Consider the following 26,382-nt stretch of genomic DNA (forward strand, 5'->3'; position numbering starts at 1 on the left):
AATAATTATCAGAAACTAAGCAACAATTAAGAACTTTCACAGGCAATTGAGATCAAACAGCTTGCCTTGAGTACAAGAGTATTTTTTCCAAAACAGATCCATCTCTGACTTCATGGTTTTGATGGTGTTGACCAATTGAGAAAGTACTTGTAGGTCGTAAGCCTGAGTGCCAAAATCCACATTTCTTCTGGAAACCAATACCATGGATTCAATAGAGAGACAGACAAAGTGGAAAACTGCAAGTTCCCTAACTCCCCTGTTCCCACTAAACCATGCCTGTTTCAGATGTGTCATTTTATTTTGCTCCATCTCATGAGCAACTTGGTCACTTTGGTGCTTTCTGCCATGCATCTCTTGGCTCTGTGAAGCACAGCTGAAAGTGTTTGGACCTCCTTGACCTGTGTTTCGGTTTCGAAGAAGGATCTGGATGCATAAAAGCCAATCTTGCTATTCTCTGATAGTGTTATTTGATCTAACAACACAGTGTTTTTCAACAAACCTATGGTATCACCATTATAATTTATCTTCACAGTGCTCTCATAAAATACAGGGCTTTTGAAAATCTGTCCACTAAGGAAATTAAGCTGTTAGACAGTACTTTCCTTTTTTGAATCTGCACATCGTGTCAGCGTGCTTCTGTTTATATTTCCAGACATAGCTGAGATCTAGTAATAATACATTATTTACCCATTTTTACATTTGAGTGGTTGTCTTTAAATTACTGACCTTTAATACTTGTCAAGATGGCAGTTGAACAGCGGCTAGTTTTCTTGTCAAGTAAATGTTTCAAAAAATGTCTTTTATTATGTATTACAATTTTATTTTTGTCAATATTTTAATAGTTAGATTAAGTTCGGGGGTTTTTGAGTATAAGGAAACACTGTAAGAAAACAGTTGCCTTAAGACCAAGAAGAGTTGTGCTGGCTGTCTGGATGCCTGGGAGTAAGGTGCTCTGGGGCATAAACAGCTTTAGGAAATAGGAAATGCTTTCCCATTTGTAAAATAGGGATTGACTTAATTCTTAAATAAAAGTGCAGTAAAATAAATGGATGTTGAGTGATTCAGAAGGAGGAAGGAAAGGGGTAAATTAATTAAATTAATTTGTAATTATTCTTTCAGTCTGCTGATCAGTTTATTAATAATTTGTATTTAACTAGGTGGTTGAATCCCTTATTTATTACTGGCCATAAACGGAAGCTTGAAGAAGATGATATGTATAAAGTGCTGCCAGAAGATTCCTCAAAGAAACTTGGAGAGGAATTGCAGTGGTAAGGAGAAAAATCATAGAATAGTTTGGGTTGGAAGGGGACAATTGTTCTCTTTCATTGTATCTTTTTCTGCTGAAGGTGAGAGTCTTACTTCTAAAATTAAAAGAGGTTGTTGTAAAATTTAACAAGGTTAAAAATTCTGAAGAATTAAGAGTAATAAGAAGTAAGAGAACTTGCTTGCCATAGAAACTTTTCAGTTTTTTTCAAGTTACACATAATGGAAGTGTATTAGAGTATTTCCATTATGTCATTTATAATTAATTTGATACTTTGCAGAATGCTTGGAAAAGAAGACTTTTCATCAACTGTTACTGCAGTAATTCTTAATAAATTAGTGTGAGTCTTCTTGCCTGTGCTAAAATACCTGTGGAAACTTTTTAAATTGCTCTGTATAAAAGTGGGTAAAAAGAGTTTTAGGGTTTTTTTTTCTTTGTTGTTTTTGGGTTTGAGTGCAAACTGAATTAAGTGACAACTGTGTACCCTGTATACATGTGCGCATATAAATATATTTATATTGAAAATACACCACTCACTGGTAAAGTGGATAAAATGCCTTGAACAGCTAAAAGCTTGCATCTCAGAGATGTCTTTATTTTGTTATAAATACTTTTTCATGGACTGCATACTATAATTCATGTTGTTACAGACCCAGGAGGTTCTACCTTTTTATTTTAAGTGAAATATCTTCAAAGGGTAGCTGTTTATGCAAGTTGAACTGTGCAACAGAGAAGGTTTTTGTCTTCAGATAATGTTTAGTTAAATATCAGAGGAAGAGGTGTCTGCTAATAAAAGGTGGCCTGTGTATTAGGAAAGTGTGGCCTTGTTTCTTGCCTTTATACTGAAAACAAAGTTAAATTGGCTTTCCTGGTAATTTGATGGGGTTGGGACATTCTTCAAAAAGTAAAAAGAATCCAGAAATGAAAGGTTTTGACCGGGTCTTACCTCATCCTGTTCTGGATGAGTTAACTGAAGAAAGAGGGTAGGTGATAAGCTCGTAGGAGTTGTTGTTTTTAAAGTCTTTGTAGCTGGAGAGCTTTGCCAAATTCCTTATTTGTGTCTTCAGGGAGTTTGCTGTAAGGGAAGATGAACTCTTTGCAGTGATTCTTGCAGTAAAAGCACACACTTCCCATTAGTCAGCAAATGGTAGAAAATACAGCACGTAGGAAAAAAAAAGGGTGTACTTGACCAAGAAGCAGAGAATTCATAAATTTCTCTTGAACCAGTAAACCCCATAGAATCTACAGAGTTTCATTTCTGATTCTGAAGCCTATAGACAATAACTCTATAATCCTTGTAACAAAAAATAAGAGGGTAAAAATAAAAAAATGTTTTCTTATCTGTATGCTTTGAACTTGTGTGCTTTGTTGCAAATGACTGGCTTCATGCCTTAGACTCATTTCAGCCCTCAAACTAGCAAGGTCAGAGGGTTGGCTGAAAATATTTAGCCTCCAGAGGAAAGGGGGAGCATCATGTCTGAGAGCAGTGTGTTTTAAGAAATCTGCATAAATTCTGATACTTTCTTGTTAATATCATGCTTGTTATTACTGTCTTCAACTTTTGATTTTTGTGCGGACAGATCGTGTCCTACTTGTGAGCAGATGTGGTAATTCAGAGGTCTTTGCCACTCTGCTGATGTAATCCTTGCCTTCAGAGGGATGTGTGGAGTGTTAGGTGACAGAATTCCATATCTGCACATCCTTATTGAATCACGTGGTAGAAAAAAGAAAGGGACAGATATGAGAAAGGGTTGGGCATCACAACCTTTCTGGGAAAGGGCAGAGCTTATAGGAAGATTAAGACACTCTATACTGCCTTGGTTTAGTCCATAATCAGAAGATCATATAACATAGGCTCTTAAGTAATGTGAGTGACTTCTGAACTGAGAGGAGAAGAAGTAAAGAAAGGTCTCCTCATCAGCAAATGTGTCCAGGGTGATAATAGTCAACAGTGGTGAATGGCTTGTGATTAACCAAGAGCAGATAGACCTATAATACTAAGGACTAAGGGTTTATGTGAATGAGAAGACGTGACTGTCTGTTAACTCTTTTTTTATTTGATTGTATAAAGCTGACCATGGCAGTCTGACTTTAAGTCAGAAAATATTTTATTCTAGGTAATTGCCTTGTGATTTCCATTCTGTCCTCCAATATGTTTTTGCTTTGTTTGCCAGGTACTGGGATAAAGAGGTGCAAAAAGCAAAGAAGAGAGGAAAAACGCCACATTTAACAAAAGCCATTATTCTTTGTTTCTGGAAGTCCTATTTAGTTCTTGGAGTTTTCACAATGATTGAGGTAAGTGGTGTAAAATGCCATGGAACATACTTCATGGCTAACAGCAATTTAAAACTTGGAGTCATAGATTGGGTGGTATGAACTGGTGACTTAATGCTGTACTATTCAGAAAACCTGGCAATGTTTATGTACTCTCTCAGAGAGGTAAAACAGACTTATACCCCTGTAGAGACTGAAATAATATGAGTCATAACTGCAGGGTTGTGGATATGAAACAGCTGATTTCAGTGCATTATTTTTGAGACATTGCAAGCCACTGACTTCCTTTGTAAGACTTAACTGTATTTTATGTATCTGAGGAAGGTGCCCAATAGAAAGAGGGTTTTTTGCTCTATGTAAATGGCTGTAAAGGGCACACTGTCATCTTTAAAAATGGAAGTGTAATACACAGTCGTGCAATTTTTATAACATCAAAGGTTTTTTTGGTAATTGAAATAGTTCTCTTTAAGGTTGCAGCTAAATTTTAATGTGGAACATATTTCTTTTGGATTATGTGTTGATAAAATTTGGCGTGACACTTTAGAGCACAATGAAGACAAAATAATAAGGGATATGACTTGCGGCAGTATTTGGCACTTGTTTGCCTGCTTACAAAAACTTGGGTAGCATGGTGTGATATGAAATTATTAATACTTTTCCCCCTTCTTTTTCTTTCAGGAAACCATCAAAGTAGTTCAACCAGTTATTTTGGGAAAAATTATTAATTTTTTTGAAACCTATGATTCCTCAGATGAGGTAGCTTTGAATTTCGCATATTGTTATGCAGCTGCTCTGTCTGTGTGCACACTTATTCTAGCTATAATGCACCACTTGTACTTCTATCACGTACAGCGGGCTGGCATGAAGCTGAGGGTAGCCATGTGTCATATGATTTATCGGAAGGTAAGCTATCCTGTTTAGACATATATTTGGTATTCGACAGCTATTTCATCAGGGGAGCTAAAAAATGCAGTTATTTGTTGTGTTGATGGTTGCAATTCTATTGAAGTTGCTCATTTGTAGAAATGTAATGTATGCTAACGTGTCAGGCCTTACACTCTCTTTGGTAACACGGTGTCTGAACGACATCTTCAGTCTTGCTGGTGAAGGTGGTGAATTAAATAACACTAAAGTCTTGGAGGAGGTGCTTTTTTTATGCCTGCTGGTGCTGTTGAAGAGGAGCCCCCCAGTTGCTTGTGGAGGGGTTGTATGCTGGAGCTCTAAGAGGCATCAACATATAGCAGGAAAAGGGGCAGAGCTCCCAGGGAGTGCTGGCAGTTACACAGCCTTGCAGTTTGATCCCGAGGGGGATGTTATGCTTGGATGTCATCATCTGCTACAGCACTCTCAGTTGCCTGAGAGTTGCTTCACTCTCCAATTTTCCCCCCACCCCTGTTTTGGTTAATAGTGGGATGTATTTATATTATATTCCATCAGTGCAGTAGAATTAGTAAGTTGCCTCCTTTGCAGATCAGAGGCTGCCCCTCTCCCTTGGGGCATCCATCAGGTTCCCTCGGGAGCGGCAGCAGTTCTGTGGGAATGCCGCTTCACCCTCCAGGCTGGCAGGAAGGCTCGGCATCTTCACCTTTAGTATCCCTCCTGTTTGGGGGAAAAGGGAGAGAGAAGCAGGTAGAGGAGACATGATTAAGATTTAAGCTGAATCCTAAAGGCAGGGTAGAGCCATTTTTTAGTATAATTTACTGATTTTACTGTGGTAGTACTGCAGGCCTCCATTAAAACCAATGAAGTGTGAGAAGGGATGTATGTTCAGTGAGTAGTGATTTCTTTGCTGTCTGCGTGTCCTGATCAAGAAATAGTTTTTCTCAACTACAGAGGGAGTCAGGGCTGCTGTCAGAGGGAGAGTGGAACAAGAGAAGTTATGAGTATTACCTTCAGGAAGGAGTTGAGCAACATCCAGTATGAAATGCTCTCCTTGAGAGAGCGAAAATCTCAGCTGACAATGCTGAAAGGGAAAATGCCCTATGTTTCCAGCTTTAGTGCTGCTAAAACAGTGGCCTGCAAGTTCTTACTTCAGCAAAAAGCTTAATGGAAGGGATCAGGACTGTACAATTTCTTTGGAATGTAAAGAAATCCACATCATTTTAACCATTAAGCATAGGTACCATCTGCTTAAGACAAACACTTGTACTATTTGTACAGGTCATGTGAAGTTTCTGGGCAAAGCAATAGAGTGAGGAGAGAGAAAATGTCTGCATTGTAAGTGGTGATTGCTTTTCATGCACACATTTATTCTCCTCCCCCTTCTGATACCTTGGAAATGATCTTCTGGGAACTTGGCTCTAACATGACACACTGATTTCTTGTAAATAAACATCTCTCTAAGGTATTAATTTACTTAACTGATTATCAAAATGCAGTTTGAAATTCATGAAAGTATATATATAGTGATGTTAATTGTTGTGTAGATACTAGCTTAGAAGCTTGGAAAAGAAATGTTTGTAATATACACCCCTATTTCTAGAGATGGTATTCAATGGAAAATTTATCTTCCCTCATCTCATTAATGTTTGCTCCTGAGGGTGAAGGCCGAGGTCACAGCAGAACATTGATAAATCTTTCTAATAATTTGTCTTTGTTATCCACAGCTTATAGATAAGTAATACTTTCACTTTATCCTCCTACAGGCTTTTGAAGTAACTTGGATGCCAATTTACCAGCACTTTTGCCGAGTTGGTTAATTGCTGTAGTAAATAAAATCCTGGATTTGCAAGAATGAATAGGCTGGATAAGAGAGCATCCTTAATGGAGAATTCCAAATGCTCATAATTCTTAAGTTTTAGACCCATTTTTTTGTTTCCTGGAAAGTTAAAATCTAATTTGCAAAAGCCCTGTATTCAAACTCTTAAGATGTTTTGTGACTGGTAAGAAGTATTAGTGATGCACGTAGGGAGCTTGTAACAAAAATTAAAATGAAATCTGTCCCATGACTCGCAATCTTAATTTTTGAAACCAAAGCCCACTTATGGGAAGCTGGTTTTTGTTGCACCTTTTTTTTTTGAGACTTAACTTTTAGAAGTTCTTTGAGGTCAGTGTACTGACTTTGACTGGTATAGAGTTAATTTTCCTCAGCTCACGTGGGGCTGTATTTTGGATGTTGTAGAAAGGAGAAGGTACCAAAACAGGACTGTTTGGTAGAAATTGGTTATGTAAGTAAAACTGCTGCTTTGTGTTCAGTGTTTCCATTTCTTTCTGTATACTTTACAGTGTAGACAGGTTCATTCAGCCAGGAAAATGTAAGGCTTATTTCACTTGAAAAAAAAGAAAAAAGAATCAAAAACAAGAATGAAGGCAAGGAGAGACTCAAATTGCATTGCCACTGACAATGGGAATGGCTATCTCTTCCCTGAGAAGACAAGTGGGTCACAGATGAGCACCCTCCTTTTGGCTCAGGTGCTTACATGGTTCCTCCTGAGACCGTCTTTGTTAAAAGGAACTGGATTCAGAGTCATACTGAAACTGTTTTTGCTGCCTGTGTCTGAAATAGTTAGGAAGAAGTCAGAAAGGTGATTTGGGTGGCAGGTCCAACACAGACCCAGGCCATGAGCCTCTAGCAAGACACCAGCAGTCTTTCCTGATGGCTTAGGTGAACCTCAGGACTTCATCTGAAATGATGCTTTGTATAGTACTTTGATGGCTGATGTTCTTCCACCTGTTTCAAAATTCTGAAACAGTATTTTTGAAACAATTAGTGCTTTTCGGGTTTGATTATTGATCAGAAAGGAATCCTAATAATAACTGTTCAGACAGGGAGAAGTAGATGTGCACTGCCTAAAAATGGAAAGTCTTTTGGAGGAGGAAACCACCTGTAGAGAAAAACATGTTTTGTATATTTTTTAACTTGTGCTACAAACCTGTGTTTTCCTTCTAGCAGAAAGCACTGTTTGCAGTGTTAGCAAGAACTGATAGTGTAAAATAAATGACTTGGGTGTTTGTTTTTTGCCTTCTCTCAGATCTTGTTCGAAACAGAATTCTTACAATTGGCCAAACATTGTTCTGATTTTAATTTGACCTTCGGGTGGAGTTTTCTGTTCCTGTTTTGTACAGATACTCATACTGAGGGGGAAAACAATGCACACAAAGAGTTAGACCCTCTTTTGCATAGTTTTAGTGACTTGCTCTGTCGGTATTTTCCCATTTTCTATCACTTCAGACATGAAGGTAGTTATAGCACTTCTCACAGTCATTTTCTTAATACTCTTTTCTTCAGGACTTTGTTCAGAATATGTAGACCTAACCCATGCGTTATCTAAGGTTCCTACTATGCCTCAATACTTTCAGGCAAAATCTGAGATGTGCCTTCAGCTTTTGCCCCGGAATTGTATTTGTGTATTGAGTTTTCTGTGTATAGGTGTATAGTGCTCTATAAACTGTGACAATTCAAAACTGTTCTGACTTTTTTAGGCACTTCGTCTTAGTAATGTAGCTATGGCAAAAACTACCACGGGTCAAATAGTAAATCTTCTGTCAAATGATGTGAACAAATTTGATCAGGTAAGAAGTATTACAGATCTTTCCAATGGGCTGAAGAAATTGTGGGGTTGGAGTTAAGGAATTTTTGTTTACAACTGATGCTTAAATGTTTCTAATGAACATTTCTTCTAGTTGTGTCTTGAACATAGAATGTTTTGGGTTGGAAGGGACCTTAAAGATCATCTAGTTCCAGCCTCGCTGCCATGGGCAGGGACATCTTCCTCTAGACAGGTTGCTCAAAGGCCCATCCAGCCTGGCCTTCAACACTGCTAGGATTGGGATATCCACAGCTTCACAGGGCAACCTCTCCCAGTGCCTCACCACCCCCTCAGTGAAGAACTTTACTAATCTAAACCCACCCTCCTTGAGTTTAAAGCCATTTCCCTTTGTCCTATCACTACATGCCCCTTTAAAAAGTCCCTCTCCAGCTCTCCTGTAGGCCTCCTTTAGGTACTGGAAAGCTGATATAAGGTCTCCCTGGAGCCTTCTGTTTTCCAGGCTGAACAACCCTAACTCTCTCAGCCTGTCTTCACAGGAGAGGTGTTCCCACCCTCTGTTTATCTTTGTGTCCCTCCTCTGGACTTACTCCAGCAGGTTCATGTCCATCAGTGCTGGATGTAGTGCTCCAGGTAGGGAGAATCATCTCCCTTGACCTGTTGGCAGCGCTTCTTCTGATGCAGCCCAGGACATGCTTGGCTTTCTGGGCTGCAGGCCCACACTGCCAGCCTGTGTTGATCTTCTCATCCACCAGCAGCCCAGGTCCTTCTCCCCAGGGCTGCTCTCAATATGTTTTCCTCCCAGTCTGTATTTATGTTTGGGATTACCCCAGTCCAGGTGTAGGACCTTGCACTTGCCTTGTTGAATTTCAAGGTTTGCACGGGCCCACCTCTCAAGACTCTTCTGGATGGCATCTTAAGAAGAGATATATTCCCTTAAAATATGGGAGCAAAACATATCTTTTTTTCCCCTTAAATATTTTCCTGCTATTTTTCTAAACTCAGAGAAGTTTTGGTGATGAACGTAAAACAAAATCAGCATTTGCTGATTTGTACAGCATTTGCTGATTTACTTTCTGTACAGCTAAATGTACATTTAGCTCTCTGGTGCAGAATTCTCACTGAATGCAAAAATGCTTCCTCAGTGTTATTAGGGTTAAATTTCTTAGCTAAGACCAAAAGCTAACAGTTGATTCTTATCTATTTGTCTAGGTAACAATTTTCTTGCACTTCTTGTGGGCTGGACCAATTCAAGCTGTAGCAGTAACAGTACTTCTCTGGATGGAAATAGGGCCATCGTGTCTTGCAGGAATGGCAGTTCTGATTATTCTTCTTCCTGTCCAGACCTGCATTGGGAGGCTTTTTTCTTCCTTCAGGTAAGGCTGCACATCTTGGGTTGTATGTGTTTTCTGTCACAGGTTTAAAAATATTCATGCTGGATGGAGGTAGAGTACTGCTCTGAAATCAGTTTGTGTCTGGTGATGATTTTTGCACTGTCTTTTATCTTTGCCAGTGTTTTTTTATAGTTGCTAATGCAAAATGTCTGAATTCCTGTTTATGGACTTGAAGTGGTCTGTCTGCCAAACATGCAGAGAATATCTGCTACTCATTAGATGTCCAGTACATTAAAAGAATTGGGCTATTTCTGTAGCTACCTTGCTGTAGGTCTTGGCATAGAATTGTGTAACTCCTTCCTGCAGTGGTGCTTAGGGAGTGGTTACTTGTAAAAGCGATACTATCAGCCCTGCTCTAAGTTTTACTTACTGGGATGATATAGGAGTTGCAGCAGAAAGCTCTGAAAGTTTTGTGTTCAAAGGTCTTGCTGTCTCTCCTTCATGACAAAGGTGCTGAGAGAAAAATGGGAAAGGAACTGAGAGAGAAAGGAAGAAAAAAAATATGATGGTGGTTTTGATGCCAGTGTGAGGCTTCCGAGTGTAAGGTTCTAGGCTGTGAAGAGTTCGCAGTAATTTTCCATTATCAGACAAATTTAATTTGTTTTTCTGTGACTTTTCCTAAAAAAAAAAAAAAAAAGACTTACCTGAGATGGGACTGTTGAGGCAAATTCTTGCTTCCAAGTTTTCTGTTTCTTTTCTGTTTCTTATGTAATTAATCATGCTATACTTACATAATGAGTTTATAAATGGCCTTTGCATCTTAATGGAAACATTTTTGTGTTCCTTTACTTGGAAACATATGTGTACACATGCTTACAAGCGTTATGCATCTTTGTTTACATCTTTTGTTGAATGGGTTTCTTCTAGCTCTTCTGATAAGTAAAGCTTATTTTAGTGAGTTACTGTTGTTTTCTAGTTGTATTTCATGACAAGTTTCCCACACCTGTTGAGTATGGCATTGCCATTGCATGGCTGGGTATGAAGAGACAGCTGAGAATTACAAAATGAAGCCAACTTGTAGAATTCCTTCTATTTGCAACCAGTGTGATAGTCTTCAGTCATTATGTTCATGTACTATTTCTAAAATAATGTTCACGTGCTGTTTCTCAAATAATGATTCATTCAGTGTTCTCTGTCAAATTCTTAGGTTTTTTTAAATGATAAAACCTGTTTGTAGAGCACTTGCAATATATTCTTAGATGTGCATTTTCACTGCATGTGCAATATGCATGCATAAGTATCAATCTACTTCACTGTTGGTGTTTTTTTTAGTTTAAGTTTTTGAGGTTTTGAGGCTTGAGTCAGTAGTTAAAATGCTTAGTGCTTAGCTAGTGTCTTATCCATGGTGGTAAACATTAATAGCCCTAATCTACAGATGGGAAACTGAGGCACAGAGAGAGTAAGGGACTTGTTCAGGATCAGGCAACAAGGTGACAGAAATCTCTTTCTTGAAGGTATGTATTTTAAAAACGAATCAGTGGCAATATAATGTTGTTTTGGGTTTTTGTACCCATGGCCACTTGTTTGGATGCAGTGCAAGGAAAAGAATTTGTTAACCAGAAAAGCTTTTGCTGGTCTCCATGTGCACAGATCTTTGTGAGTGTGCAGTGAACAGAAGGAGTTAATGGTAAAACTGGAATAGATTTCAGCTCTGTCTAATGATGAGTGTTTTCACATGGCAGTTGCTGGGAATCTGCATGGATTTAAGGAAATCAGCCTATGAAGAAGTAATTTAAGGATTAAAGCTTTTGCTAAAATCCAAGCACGCTCGATGTGGCAGCTAATTTGTGCTATTATTCAGCACTGTACTTATGACTCAGTCTTGTAAGCACATATGCATACCAGTTCGTGATGCAGTCATTGGCTGCAGTGCTGTAGGAGTTTGCAGAGATGGACTAAGTATCCTGTGGAATGGTGTACACTGTAATATGCAGGATTGCTTTTACTTGCACAAGTACTGGAAGTTTTGCAAAATACACATGACCTAATAATATATTATTTGAGAAGTAGTTCAATTATTGGACTGAAGACAACTTAGATATATTTATTCCCAAGAGCTCAACCCTTTTACTGCTTTGCCATGCAACTGTAAAAGTCTCATTTAAAGCCCTTATAATTTTTAAGAGAACCACTATATGTAACTTGTGTCAGACATGATTAAAACCCACCAAATATGCCTCATGAAAACAAAAAGGAATTTTGCAGCTTGCTTAATGTAGAATGGTTATGAGTATTATAGAGGGGACTTCTCAGACAGTTGAAGAATTTTTAGGTCCTTTCCTATTGCACTCTTCTAATGCTGTGTGAGCATGGCTTTTGCAGTCAGACTGATCTGCATGTACTCTGAACTTAATATTTTTAAAACTGGGGACATGTCTTTCTCTGCTGTAAGTTAATTGTCAATGCACTGGATGTCTGTGTACTTGAAACCATTATATAATATTACCGATCCTGTGGCTTCTGGTATGTATGTACAAAATATGCTTATTGAAGTGTAGAGGAGTGTGACTTAAAAAAAAAAAAAGAAAAATAGCACCCCTGCCCCAACCTCTTGAACATTTTAAAGGAATCTGAAAAAGGATTGTTTAACTATGATAACATTTCAGCAGGAAAACTGAGAAATTGGTTTATGAGAACTGTAGCCTTTTTGATTAAGAAACTTTTGTTAACTTTATTATTTTGAATCATCTTCAACCTAACACCGAGCCTGGAAGTTAAGTGACTTCCAATAGACTGTAGGTGAGAATTTTTGTTTACTGCTGCAGAGATATGAACAATATGTGCTAAATTTTGCCTTTTACAGTGGTGGTGTGTGCATGGGGAAGAAATATTGAGCTCTTACATTCTTTGAGGAATTGTTTTTTTCTACTGTTTATTTTTGAAAGGGCAAAAGATGAATAGCAAAGATAATCTTGTTCCATCTCAGTAGGGTTGATTTAGGCTAAGTAACCTTCCTCAGTGTTAATAAGAGTCCCTGATTGTATTAGAGCTAAGTCTCTACATTCCTTTTGTCAGCTTTCTTGAATAAATATTTTTTTAATACCCTGCTTCAGCCATCCTAACATTTATGGAACGCTGGTGCTGAGAAATTTTTTTAATATGACGAGTAGGTGCTTGAAATTCCATCTAGTTATGTTCTTTAAATATGGCTATTTCTTCCAGGGATTTCTATCTCGGAAATCTTACAAGGGGCAGGTTAAGCTGACAAAGTCCAGTCACTCCTTGTAAAGAGACTTTTTTTTAAATGCTCTTTGAATCTTAATTTTCATTGGTATATGCAAAAATAAGTAATTTAGCAGGTAAAAGTATGTGTTATCAAAATAAGGTCTGCCGTAGCTCACTATGTGCAAAGTATGTTTGTCTACATGAATGAATTCAGAATTGTAATAGGCACCATTAGCATAATTTATGCATTTATTATGTGGCTTCTAACTTTCAGTGCTTTTTTTCCTAATTAAAACTGTGACTTTATTATTTAATTATATATATTTTCCAGTTTGCTCATCAGCGCAAACATAATGTGGCACTTAAATAGGCATATTTACATTAGTGTTAATTACAGTTAATGGTTAAATAATATTTATTTGTTAAACAAAACCATATTTAGATTATCTCTAATAAATTATAGCTCATGTACTAAGTAATCTCTGCTTCAACTAGAGTTAATCCTAAAAAGACACAAATGAGGCCAGTTTATTTAACAACATCAAAAGAGCCTTATGAGAAGAGTGGTTGTTTCGGCATTTTGAAATCTTCTGTTTTAAAGTAATCTTCTGATTTTTTGTTTAGTTCTCATAGTTGCGAATGTTTTAATTTGAGGGTTTTTTGGTACACAGAGATGTTGTTAAGGAATACCATGTGTTTGCACAAATTGACATGTAATTCTGAAGATAGAATCACTTCACAGTTTCCTGAGAACAAGTAATACCAGGAATACAAACATTCCAAGTCTGTCTGCTGTGTGTCAGCTTTAAGATACTGTTTTAGGAAGACTCTTTAATGCAATTACAATTATGCGAATCGTCTTTACGTGTAAAAGCAAAAGCTTCATGTATGTGAGTATGTTACATGATCATAAATTGTCTTCTTTAGAGAATCTGAAATTTTTTCCTTTGTGCTGTTTACAGAAGCAAGACAGCTGCCTTAACAGATGTCAGGATTAGGACCATGAATGAAGTGATAAGTGGTATGAAGATAATAAAGATGTATGCTTGGGAAAAGTCATTTGCGGAACTTGTGAATGGTTTAAGAAGGTAATCCTGGAAAGATACAACTTGGTATATGACCAGTATCAGTTGCCTTTTTTTTTTACATTTGAATAAGTGTGTTATTTTGTGCTTTAAAATGCAGTTTAGTTAAATGTCTTGGGATTTTTTTTTTTTAATATACAGCAAGAGTGGAGGAATGAAAATACATTCTAAGGCAATAAAAAATGAATAAAACTCTTCAAACTTTGATATTTATAAATTCTGACTTTTTTTATACTTCATTTTATGGTTGTGTTTAAAAACAGCAACTAATAAAATGTAGTTGTTGTATTGCAACAATTTCATCCTCACAGTTCTGTGAACTGATAGCAAGGAACCTATACAGAGACATCTCCCTTCTCAGAAATATATGGAATCCGACTTTCTGTCCTGGATGATAGCATCCTAATGTACTACTCTGCTTCCTTTTCTGTGTTTTAAGTACTGCTCAAGCTATCTGGGAAAGGTGGAGGGAAGTAAGGCAGCAGATCAGAAATTCCTGCGGTATTCAGCTGGGAAAGCCAGCTGAGTTTGGTATCCTATGACATTTCATTTCAGAGATCCACAGGCATCAGATTAAAACATATTAATAAATTGGATTTGCAATCAATATTTGCCTTTTTACTTGACACTGTAAGAGCATTCAGTGCTAAAAGATAACTGTAGGAGTTTGGGTCCATATTTCTCATAATTTAATTTTCATGTTGTGTCCCTCTCCAGCATGTAAGTAGAAGGTTGTTAATTTGCTGTAGATTATCTGATTTTTTTAAAAAAAAATTGTTTTATTTGGAATTCATTTACTTTAAAGGATTTTTTTTCCTTTCCGTCCATTTGCAGGCTTGCAAACTTGCGAATGTTCCCTGAGATGTTTCTTCTCATGCACATAATCTTTTCCCCTATTGGATCATAGCGTACTGTGCTGATTGAATGTTTGTGATCCATGGAAAGCTTTGCTGTCTTGCATGGAGCCAGAGGGGCTATTTCTTTATTGAAAGCTTCCTCAATGGGCGTTTTCCCATCACTAAACTTCAGATTTCCAAGTTTAACACCTCGTTAGGATTAGAGGCTTCCGTTTTAGTGATGGAGAGAAATAAGCTCTTGCAGAACACATCTTGAGCCATCTTTCTTTTCTTCAACTGTGCTGTGGAAAACTGTAGTTAAAAGTCTTGAATTTAGCCAGGTGATTTATTGCTCAGTATTTCCACAGTGCCTCTTGACAGTGGCTAGGATGACCCCTGAACTCCTCCTTTGCTCTTTTTTCCTATGTCTGTTCATACTAATTTCCTTTTATATAACTTCGTACCTTAAGACAGTGTAATTGTCTTAAGACATATTATATGCAGCCTGTGAGTAGGTTATAATTTATCTGGTATTTATTGAGAGTAGCACAAAAAACTTGCCAATTGTCCATAGATAATGAGAGGATTATTAAGGATTATTAAAGGGTGGGAAAAGAGTTTCATCCAGGGTTGTAGAAGTAATTGAATTAGACCCAATTCAAATAGTTTACATACAAATGTTCTTTCTCTGTGCTCTGGAGATAAGAGATTGTGAACCCTTAAGCTGAAAAAGTAAGTCTTTGAAACTCTTTGAAAGTCTGTCAGTTCAGCCAATTTGGCAAGTGTAGCGGGAAAATTGCTTTAACTAGTTTTCCAGTAACCCATCCTGCATCCTTTTCTTCATCAAGTGAGCACTTAATTTCCTTCAAATTGTATAATCCCAATTTGAGTTTCTAATCTCAATCTATACTTCCAAGTGGAAGGTGATCAAAATTATGAAGATTTTTCCCTGAGAATAGTCAGATTATTTGGAAAGAGAAATTAAGGAATTGTTTTGAGACTTGGATATTTTTTCAGGCAGACAAAAATAGAATATATGGGGAAGGAATAAGTTGTTATGGCTCTCTTGATAAAGAAAAATGATTATTTTAATAAGGACTTAAGCCTGATAGCATCATGTTTTAGTGGATGATAGTGCAGTAACATCTTGAGGATTGGACTTGATGAGTCATTTAGAAATAGAAACTGCAATTTAACTGAAGTGGAAATTGAGAACATATGCATCAACAGCTTTTCAGTTGCCGAAGGGAGATTTATGTGTCTGAACAGTACTTCAGTCACTGTTTAGCTTGGGCAATGACTGGCAGAACAATTGCCTCACAGGTCAGTATTTTCTTAATTTATGAACCACAGTTCCTAGAGCAAAAGAAGCTAGGAGCAGGGTCCAAACTGGGAAGGATTTAGACTGAGATGAAAGGAAATACTCTAAATTCTGTGATCAGGTTCAAGGATCAGCAGCTGAATAATGGCAGATACTTGGGTTATGGGCAAAACTGTTGATCTTTTGGAAGTTCCCCCTTTTTTTTCAGCTGAAGAGTATGTGTCAGTCTTGTCATGAGTTTTGTGACTGAACTCTGTTGGATTTTGATATTGGAAGGATAAGAAGTTTGTGGGTGCTTGGCCTTTATACAGGGTTTTTTTTCCTCTTTGCTATTGCACGCAACCCAGAAATATTTGAAGCAGATTAGAATCTGAACTAAAATACTAGTTTGACTAAAGCAGAAAAAAGTAGTACACCGGTTTTCTGTCTCTGAAAAATAATTATTTTCTATAGCTACTAAAATTTTAAGTATAATAAATTTCCTCACTAAATTTCTAAGCCTCTTAAATTCCTTTTTTGTTGTTGTTGTTTACCATATAACGTGGTTTCTTCACAGTTGTTTACTTATGAGTTGGGGTGATGCAAGGGGAGGAGAAAGGATATGAAAGTAAAATCCTGAGAGGGCGTTTCCCTCATCTGGTTGTTGAGGGCAACAGTAATGAGAGAGATTGATGTGATTTTTTTATATTTTTAGGAAGGAGATCTCCATGGTTATGAAAAGCTCCTACCTTCGCGGACTGAACCTGGCCTCTTTTTTTGTGGCAAGCAAAATAACAGTGTTCATGACTTTCATGGCATATGTACTGCTTGGAAATATTATCTCTGCAAGTCGGGTGTTTGTTGCAGTGTCCCTGTACGGTGCAGTGAGACTGACAGTGACTCTGTTCTTCCCTTCGGCTGTTGAAAGAGTATCTGAGGCAGTGATTAGCATCCGACGAATCAAGGTATGGTTATTGATCTGAAGGGTATTTATTTTCTTACTCTAACTTTGTTTTAGCACCACTGACAAATGCAGCCTTATTTTAGTTTTGCAGTTTGGGATTTTTAATGAAATAACCTGTTTTGGAAGCTGTGTTGCTGTGTATGCATGTGCAAAAACATGATGTGCACTGTAGAGCGGGCCATAATGTAGGAGAAAAGTGTACATGGCAAAGAGGTGTTGTAGTCATTTCTGAAGTAAGAGGAACGTCTGGACAGATACACATATATGTGGGGGTTTGAAGAACAAAGCAGGCAGGTGGGAGCTGTAGGATTCATATTTCTTGTACACTGCACTACCCTGTCATCTGTGGAGGACAGATGTGAGCCCTAGCTCATCTCCTGTTTCAGTACTGGAGTGAAGACTCAGCTTCAATAAGGATGAACATCAGTAGTGCTGATATCTAGTATTAACAGAATAAGAGTGTGTTGTACACCTAGGAGTGCTGCATTAAAATGCTTGACTTCTCATTGCTCCCTGTAACAATACTGCTGGAGTTTGAGCAGTACCTCTGTGCCTGTTAACACCTAGCAGTATTCCTCCTGCCCTTCCGTGGCTCCTGCCATCCTCCTTCTGGTTCCTCTTAGTTACTGACTGCTGTAGGTCTTCAGCAGCTATCTCACACCTGCAAACTGTTAGCTAAGTACTTGTTAACTGGTCTTGGCTTCTAAGATCAAGACCTTCATTATCTTCTGAAAATATTGTGTGCTGATGCCTATTTAAGATCTTTATATTCTGTGATTCAGAGCATGTTAGAATTTTTGAGATTTTGTCTTAAAATTGTGGTAGCTGTTATCCTTGAAAGTTTTCTCTGGAATTTGCCTCTTTCCTTTCTAAATTTGTTTGACCTATTTATGATCTAGCATCAGGTAAGGTGTGCTAGAAATGTGGCTGTGGTACAAAGTGCATACTTGAAGGAAAGGTTCTCTGATTGGGATATAATGCAGGATTTCAATAGTGAAAGTATAATAAACGAGTAATGCAGATATAAGCAATTTTTTTTATTAATGCCCAGGAATTTGAAAGGAGGAGAGGTTCAGATAGTGTTCTATCTTCTTTTTGTCACATGAAGAATGCTTAATAGGGACAGTGGACAGCTGCTTACTGTGTCCTTAATCATTCTTCCAATGAAATAACAAATATTTGCCATCAGAGCAGTGGAATGATAAGGTGTTGCAGTGGGGATTTTACCTCTTCTGATTGGAAAGAGGGAGTTAAACAATCTTAAGACTTGTCAGTGTTTCAAGGAAAGACAGGACAGGTTCTTAACGTCCATTTCCTTCTGGAATTCTTTACTGAGCAGGTGGTTGTTCTAATAAATATGCACTTTTGGAGGTTTTTTGGGGGGGGAGCTAGATAGTTAGAGGTACACTGTTACAGTTGTGCATTGCTTTGGAAATGTAATTCCTCGATCAGTTTGTGGTTGTTTTTTCCAACGCTATAATTAATGTTCTGTATGCTGCTATCAAAAAACGTGATTGGGTTCCTTTCCCATTCTTGGTCTCACATTATGCAATTATCCTGTGCTTTTATTGCAGAACTTTCTGATGCTTGATGAGGTCTCACACTTCAAGCCACAACTGCATGGTGATAATGAGAATATCATTCTTCATGTTCAGGATTTGACTTGCTATTGGGACAAGGTAAATCTACTTCTAGTAAATGTAAAGTATACTCATGCTGCAGGTGTTTGAAATCTAAAGTACAGTGTCTGTGTAGCGTGCTGATGTTTTATATTCTCTCCTTTGAGTACAAAAATCTTTTCAGTACATTAAGCTAACTGTAGATTAGTACTGAAAACACTATCAAGTGCATCTTTAAAGTAGCTATTCCTGATATTATACTAAATGAAAACCTCTGTGTTTCTATGTGAAAATATCTCTTGTTATTAAACAGCACTGTATTTTGGCAAGATACTAAAATTGGAATCAAGGACAGACAGCAAAGTAAGGTTGGCCTTATCATGTGGGTTTTTCTTCTGTGATCTGAATGCTTAATCAGTCCATTAGTCTAGAACCAGTACAATATACTTCTCATAACAAATTTGAAAGCTTTATAGATTGGTCAGCATGTATTTGTTACTCTGTATTTTAATTGAGACTGTTCAGCTACAAATTTTTCTCTGCTTAAAATGCGCCAAGCCCACCAAAATTACTAGAAAGAGATGATACACGGGTGATAAATTTATTATGTATCTTCTTTGTGTAAGAAAGGCAGAGGTTGTCTGTTTCAAAACTGCAATTCCTATGGTAAGCAGCAATTTGTGATAATTGTTGGAGCTATTCCAACCTGCCAGCATCCTTGCAAATGGGAGGGTTCAGTCTCCATTTCAAATGCTGGAAGCTCTAAAACTGAGTTTTGCATATAAAAGTAATGCAAATAAGACATGTCACATATTTCCCTTTTTATACCCTCTTCCCCAACCTCTACTGTGTCCCAAGGACAACCAGGTGTGAAAACATATCTGAGAATCTACCAACTGCTACTCAGCTGCAAATGGAAATTGCTACATTATTTAATTTCTCAGAGTTCTCTGTGACATCAATATTTATGAGACATTGACCAAATTCTTAAAAATTACTTGATATGAAAGACTGGATTGTGAATACATTCCAATGCAAAATGGAATGCATTTCTTAATCTTTATTCTCTTCCCAAACTGACTTTGGTACCACTGTTAACAATTTCTAGGAAATGGTTGCATAATGTGCCCATAAAACACTTTTTTTTTTTTTATGAGTTGTTTATGTTGCATAAAGCAGGGTAGCATGACTGGAATTACTGGTTTCCTTTCACTTTAAAAAAAACCCCAAGCCATCAAGCCATCCACAAAACTGTTAATGTAATTTTCGTTATGATATTTAATTGCAGTGTGCATGGGAGAAAAATAGTTCTCCCAGAACTGTTCAGATCTGCTCAGGAAGTTAATCCTCTGTACTCTTACAATGATACAAAATAATTTTATAGAACTGCTCACTGAAAAGATGATAGATTCCAATCTAGATGAGTTATGAAAGGAATAATAGGAATGGACTATCCTATATCAAGTAACTGGTTTAGCTTGCTACCCTGACAAGGTTTCTCTAGACACTTGAGAAACAAGTACAGACACTGTACAGATGGATGATAATTTATTTTTAAAGATTGTGTGCCAGAAGAGCACTACTAAAAACCCCCAAACCAACAACCAATCCACAAATCCAGAATCACTTGAAGGAAAAAAAAGGGTTATTGGCAAAACTTTTAGGAAAACAACCTAACATAGTGTATTACAATTTCTCGAGAGATAAACAAAACCAGTTAATTCGTGTTCACACTCTTGTTTTACTAAGGCAGGTATTATCTTGAGTACCACAGGCTAGGATGTGCCTTGAGTTTACAGAACAGTCTGTCTGCTCAACTGAGCAACTTCAGATTTAAATTTCTAGCATTTGAACAGAGGCCAAATTTATCCAATGTAATTTTAGTCCTTATGTGAGGAGCCTAAATAGTGTAGTACTTCTGTGTATCCCTGAGATGGGCAGAAGTATTTCATTCCCTTGGCTGTCGGACATGTAAGGTCTGCCCAAACTCACCTGAGGAGCTGCAGCCCCTGAAGGGATCATTCTTGTGATCTTTTGTCCTCCGCTGTGCTGGTTGTTACGTATGACCTTGGGGTGAACCAGGTCAGAGGGATAAAGCAATAGAAAATGAATCACTTTTAATGAGATCTGTTTTCTGATAGCTGAGTCCCATGAACAATCTATATTCAAGGTTAGGCAAAAACAAATGGCAGAAGAAGGAAAGTTAAAGAAACAGCAAGCTGACAGGGCACAGGGGAGCTGGGGCATTTGTGGTAAGGAGCTGTCAGGTGAACTTAGCTGTAATATTAGTCTGTGCTCTAATTTAAGTGCCTCAATTTAGTGCCTAAAAATAGGTGTGATTAATTCAAGACAAATTGTCTTTAATTATAAAGATTGCTATTTTGCAAAAATACCATTCCCTTTCGGTGTGTTTGGCTGTGCTGTTTGCTTGCATTACTACTTTCGTGTAGACTCTGTGAAATCTTGCAATACTGCTTTAATATATGTTGGTAATAGTTTATAAACTTCGTGAGAATTTTCTGTAATGGTTTTAGGCTCTTATGATACATTTTTTAAAAATCTGAAATTGGAAGGAAGTCTCTTTGCACTTTTGTGAATTTGGAAGCACAGCCTCAAGGGATCTGAAGAAAGGCCTGTGTGTCTCAAAACTTATTTACTTTTTCGATATAGACGCTCATTTAATGAGATACTTCCTACAAACTCTGTATTTAAAAAAAAAGAAATCCTTGACTGCCATAAGTTGGTAGAGTTCCCCTGATCTTAGCACTAGCTGAGCACCTTGGCTATGTCCTCTGGACCGGGGAATCAAATTCTTGGTCAAATGCTGATTGAGGGAGTGGGGTTGTGTGGAGAAAAGGAAAAAAGTCCCGCTGATGCCACCTTGTGGAAGCTTATAATGGCAACGAAAGGAGTTTTGCAGAGTTGCACAACACACATGAGTTCAGGTTCTCACAGTGTGACTGATTTTATGTGAACCCTGTTGTGTTTCTGTGAGGTGGGAATTGTGAGCTCTGGGTGCGGTGCTGCCTGGCTGAGTATTTCTCCTGGCATGAGTGAGAACATGTGTGCTAGCCCAGTTCTCCCAGCTGTCATAGATGTGGATGGATACTGTACTTCTGTCTCTCCCAAATAATTTGAAACGAATTGCAGGCTTCTTCTTTTTGCACTCCTAGTACTTGGTCTTGTCGCATCTTTTGTGCAGGGTTAGGTGGTGGCCTCTTGTTTCACTTGAACTTCAAAGGTGGCTGGAGATTTTAAGGTATTCTTCACCTTGCTCTTCCATTTTTGCAGCTTAAGACTGAGTTTTCATTTGATCCTTTGATAGAAGTACTGGTTTGGGGTTTTTTAAATGCATATATTTTACTGTTTGCATTTCAGTGTCAGTCATGCTTAGTGAAGACTAAGATGTGTGTAAAGACAGATTCTGTTATGAGGCTGTTTTGCTTTATTGAGAGGGAGCTGCACCAGGTCCTTAGAAATTGCAGTTTAGCATAGCTATTAAAGACATGAGCATCCTTTCTCTTCACAAGTAGACGTTTTTACAACCTTGATAGAAGAGGTGCAAAATATGTTAGGAAATAAGCTCTTATCAGTAGTGTAACATAATGGATAGGCATACTAAAAAGGAACAGTAAACAAACAATCCTAGGGTAGGATATTTTCATACAAATAGCCCATTACATTGTCCATGAAAAGTCTGTGAGAATACACAGTATACAGGATGAGGTTCTGTAAAATCAAATGGCATTTTTCTGTTTTCGCTTTGGATAGAGCCTTGACTAGAGGAAACACAAACCTGGCTTTCCTGAGGCTCTGAGAGAGCTCCAGCCCTCCCTTTTTCCACCATTTGTCTTTCTACTTGGAGTTGCTGAGTGTGTCGTGCTGTGGCCATGAATGCCATTGTGGTGGCCAGCAGAGAGAGCTCCTATTTCCGAGGCTGCCACCCCAGCCTTGTGCTGAGCTGCAGCGAGGATACCTGGGCTCTGAGGAAGCACTGCTTCTGCTGCCTTTGGATTCCTTGTTCCTTGAAAGCTGTTTTATCTCTGTTTCTTGTTTGTGGTGAAGGATGAGGGGCTTTAAAAAGTGTTAATGAATTACTGAAGAGACCAACTATATGCTTGAAAATATGGTGGTCATATGAGTTGCTAGTTTATAGTGATTTATGTACATGATTTTCTATTTCTAAATATTTATTTTGATGGTGTAAATTTCATTACTAAGGAAGACGAACTTTTTCTCAAATCCACAGAGTTTAGAAACACCAGCCCTTCAACAAATTTCATTTACTGTCCGACGAGGGGAACTATTGGCTGTGATTGGACCTGTAGGAGCTGGAAAAGTAAGTCTTAGTGTTTGTCCCATTCCACAACGCTTTTATGAATTTTTTAAATGTGAAAACTAGAAACTTAAAACTGTACACTTCCTTTCTGTGTATAAAAACACACTTCACATCAAGATACTGGCATTCAAGAAAGGCTAATGTCCTTCTGGGTGTGGTTTGGAGTTGGGCAGTACTTTGTATGTTGGTTCTAGACTGCATCTAGAGGTTACTAGTGGTTTTCTACTGTTAGCAGTAGTTTGAGTGACAGAGTGAAATATGCCATCATGCCAGTAAACACTGCTCAGTCTCTGTAATGTTTTTAATGCAACTAAACTTTTTAATTATTTTTTTTTCAATATTTTCTAGTCTTCTCTCTTAAGTGCCGTGCTTGGTGAGCTGCCTAAAGACAAAGGTTTGATAAATGTTACAGGAAGAATCGCCTATGTTTCTCAGCAGCCTTGGGTTTTTTCTGGCACAGTAAGAAGTAATATACTGTTTGACAAGGAATATGAGAAAGAAAAATACGAAAAAGTTTTAAAAGTCTGTGCTCTTAAAAAGGTAAGGCTTTCTCTTTGTGTCTTTTATTTCCATGTTCGTTATTTTTATCGTAGTGTTCTTTTAGGCTTGTGGTACATACTGCAATATGTAATATATGGAATTGATCATTATTAGTAGCATATGAAATAAGTCCTGTTGCTTAACAGAAATATGTGTAATTATTTTTGCCATCCCCCGGTAAGCACCTTCTTGTAATTCTTAAAACTTCCACTAGGGGGAGGCGTAGCTTTTGTGAAGCACAGACACGTTTTTGAAAAAGCTAATCCCTATTATTTAATTTCATAATTGCATTTTAGCCCTTTTCACGGATATTATGGTAGGGGTGTGTGCAAATGCAATAAGAGGCAGAAAACAAATGATCAAGCTAGCACTATTTGTGACTTCCATTTTGTAAATATTCTGTATGGTTTTCTTTAAAGTAAATGTCATGTGTATCATGTGTTATGTGTTGCTAACAGCTATCAAAAGAACCCTAGGCTATATATTGGAGAACTTGCTGAACCCAAGTAGTTTTATGAAAAAATATTTTTGAAAGGTCTGTGCGCAAAGGAGTTTGTGACATGAGATATAGAAGAGGATTAAGCCAGATTTGTCAAGAAACAGACGTTTTGCTTGGCAGCTAAAAAGGTTTTATGCAGCATGTTACGATATTCCTGTCAGCAGCGACACAGGTGAAAAGCAGATGGTTGCTGTAATGAACGTTTTTTGCAAGGTTTTTACACATGGCAGATAGTTTTAATATCGCCTGCTGAGATCAGTCATATGCTGTTATATAAACTTAAAGTTTTAATGATTTTAAAAGACAGCAAACTGCATTACAAAAATCAACACTTCATATTTGATGGTAGATTTACTTTCATATTTTTCTTGCAAATTTATGTATCTTATAAAAGCTGTGAATAAACTTTAAGATTATGTGTTATAGCTTAATATAAAACTTCTTTATTTCCTGAATAGGAAATACAATGATTTGATATGGAACACCATACAATTTTTTTGTCTTATTCATTGTCCCTACCCCAAAATTAACCAAGTGTGTGATGAATGTTGTTGTTTCTGTTGAATACATTGCAGTAAGAATAAAAGTAATGCAGTTTCTATTGACATTGGCAAGCTAATTTACTGATAATAGTTCAATTTTTTTCTTGTGACAGCTAATTTTTTTCAAATAAAAAATAATTAATTTACTGCTAGACATTTTAGTATTTTGTTTGATTTTCTGAATCCCCAAATATTCCTTGTAAGACTAAGAATAGTAGTGCACTTTCCTCTGAAGAAAATGTGAACTTCAGGATCTCATCTATTTTTTCTGCTTTCTTAGTTACCTTTTCCTGAAAGTACAGAGTCATAAAGTAACTGCAGGTATTTCATTTAGTATGAAACCTTGTATTTTAAAGTGAGATGTTAATTCCTTTTAAATAAGAAAATGTTATGTTGATGCAGCTTTGTCGGCCTTTGAAGATAAAATTATTTAAAAAAAAATATTGCTCTCTGTTCTTTCATGTTTACAGGACCTGGAATTATTAGCAAATGGTGACCTAACAGTAATAGGAGATCGTGGAGCTACTCTGAGCGGGGGACAGAAGGCCCGTGTAAACCTGGCCAGGCTAGTGGTTTTTTATTGTTTCTAAAAATTTCCAGACTTCAGTGACTAAAGTAAACTAATGTAAGACTGTGATACTGACATTTCTTTATACCTTTTAGAGCTGTGTATCAAGATGCAGACATCTATCTTTTGGATGATCCACTGAGTGCAGTAGATACCGAAGTCGGAAGACATTTGTTTGAAAAGTATGTTACTGCTTTATTTTCATTTACAATGCAAATGTTATATTGCAGTTCCTTACAGAAAAACTTGAGAAAGCATTTCTGGGGAGATGGATTTCTTCACAAAACTTAATACATTCGCTTTCTGCATTTGTTTTTCCTCTATTTTATGTACTTGAAAGATTTTCCCCAACTGTGTGTCTTTGGTTTTGTTCTTTATTTTTAAAAGCCCTCTAAAAATCTGTTTTGTAGATATTATATCTAGAATTATTCTTAAGGGAATATATGCCATTTTCTTAAGGAAAATGTCAGATTTCATACGTGAGTATTGGAGTTTATGAATAATGTGTTTTATTAATATTAGTACTGAGTGAAGAATAAAATGGGGTGGGATTTTAAATCACTTCTTAGTTTCCTACACTTAATTTGCTAGTAATAAGCACTTAATTTGAGTGGCTAAAGGAAAGGACAAAACTGTCTTAGATTCTTGAATGATTTTTTGTTTTGGTTCTTGAATGGTTGAAATTTCTCTTGATAGGTGAAACAGGGAACATGGTCTGCAGAGTAGATTGCAGAGAGCAGAAATAGAGGGGGTTAGTCTCTTTTCCCAGGCAACTATCAGCAAGACAAGAGGGCATGGTCTCAAGTTGTGCCAGGGGAGGTTTAGTTTAGATATTAGAAAGAATTTCTTTACAGAGGGGGTGATCAGACATTGGAATGGGCTGCCCAGGGAAGTAGTGGATTCTCCATCCCTGAAGATTTTTAAAAAGAGACTGGATGTGGCACTCAGTGCCATGGCCTAGTAACCTCAGCAGTAGTGGATCAAGGATTGGACTTGATGATCTCAGAGGTCCCTTCCAACCCAGCTGATTCTGTGATTCTATGAAAAGAGAATGCATAACTTTACCATGTAAGAGAGGGATATTGGACCTTCCTCCATTCCCCAAAAAATAGGAGAGTGTTCATTAATGTCAGGTTCCCTTCTCAATGAATTTCCTCTTCTCCATCTCTCTGTTTGAAACTCCCTAATCTATGGCTCATAATGAGTATGAGAGTAATTCAGTTACTTCCAGCCAGTGTTTTGTCCTTGCTTCTTCATAGGCTATAACTCTCTGTATTAAAAGGCATAATCTAGAATTTATTAGAAATAGAAGAAAAAATTCCGTTGATGGAATTCACTGGGCTTTGGTTGAGGCCTTCAATGAGAATGTTTCCTTAATCATACTTGCATCCTTGGAATTCCATGCTCCAAATACATGAATTAATTTGGTTTTACTATTGTTCCCTCCTGTCCACCCCTAGACAATCATAAAAACTTATCTCGCATAAATGGGCATAGAAATTGCCT

The 26,382-nt window shown here is 37.4% G+C and overlaps 1 protein-coding gene across 6 annotated transcripts in view; it reads left to right on the plus strand.

Moving 5' to 3' along the window:
• The window catches only part of ABCC4 (ATP binding cassette subfamily C member 4), a 147,020-nt gene that overhangs the window by 12,160 nt on the left and 108,478 nt on the right, over positions 1-26,382 (plus strand). For 4 of the 6 annotated variants that reach the window (XR_007903380.1, XR_007903379.1, XM_051780581.1 and 1 more), the window contains exons 2-13: positions 1,158-1,268; positions 3,439-3,559; positions 4,217-4,441; positions 7,961-8,050; positions 9,238-9,401; positions 13,547-13,672; positions 16,521-16,770; positions 18,344-18,448; positions 22,638-22,727; positions 23,076-23,267; positions 24,779-24,873; positions 24,972-25,058. Coding sequence is in view for 4 of the 6 variants with exons in the window: in XM_051780581.1 (XP_051636541.1) it covers positions 1,158-1,268; positions 3,439-3,559; positions 4,217-4,441; positions 7,961-8,050; positions 9,238-9,401; positions 13,547-13,672; positions 16,521-16,770; positions 18,344-18,448; positions 22,638-22,727; positions 23,076-23,267; positions 24,779-24,873; positions 24,972-25,058 (1,656 nt within the window). In the remaining 2 variants the exon portion in view is untranslated. The remainder of the gene's footprint in view (positions 1-1,157; positions 1,269-3,438; positions 3,560-4,216; positions 4,442-7,960; positions 8,051-9,237; positions 9,402-13,546; positions 13,673-16,520; positions 16,771-18,343; positions 18,449-22,637; positions 22,728-23,075; positions 23,268-24,778; positions 24,874-24,971; positions 25,059-26,382) is intronic. The other 2 variants (XM_051780582.1, XM_051780583.1) reach the window with 2 other exon arrangements.

Source organism: Manacus candei, unplaced genomic scaffold (assembly GCF_025592945.1).
Source record: "Manacus candei isolate 608988 ecotype Guabito, Panama unplaced genomic scaffold, ASM2559294v1 h1tg000014l, whole genome shotgun sequence".
In the NCBI taxonomy this organism is placed as follows: Eukaryota; Metazoa; Chordata; class Aves; order Passeriformes; family Pipridae; genus Manacus; species Manacus candei.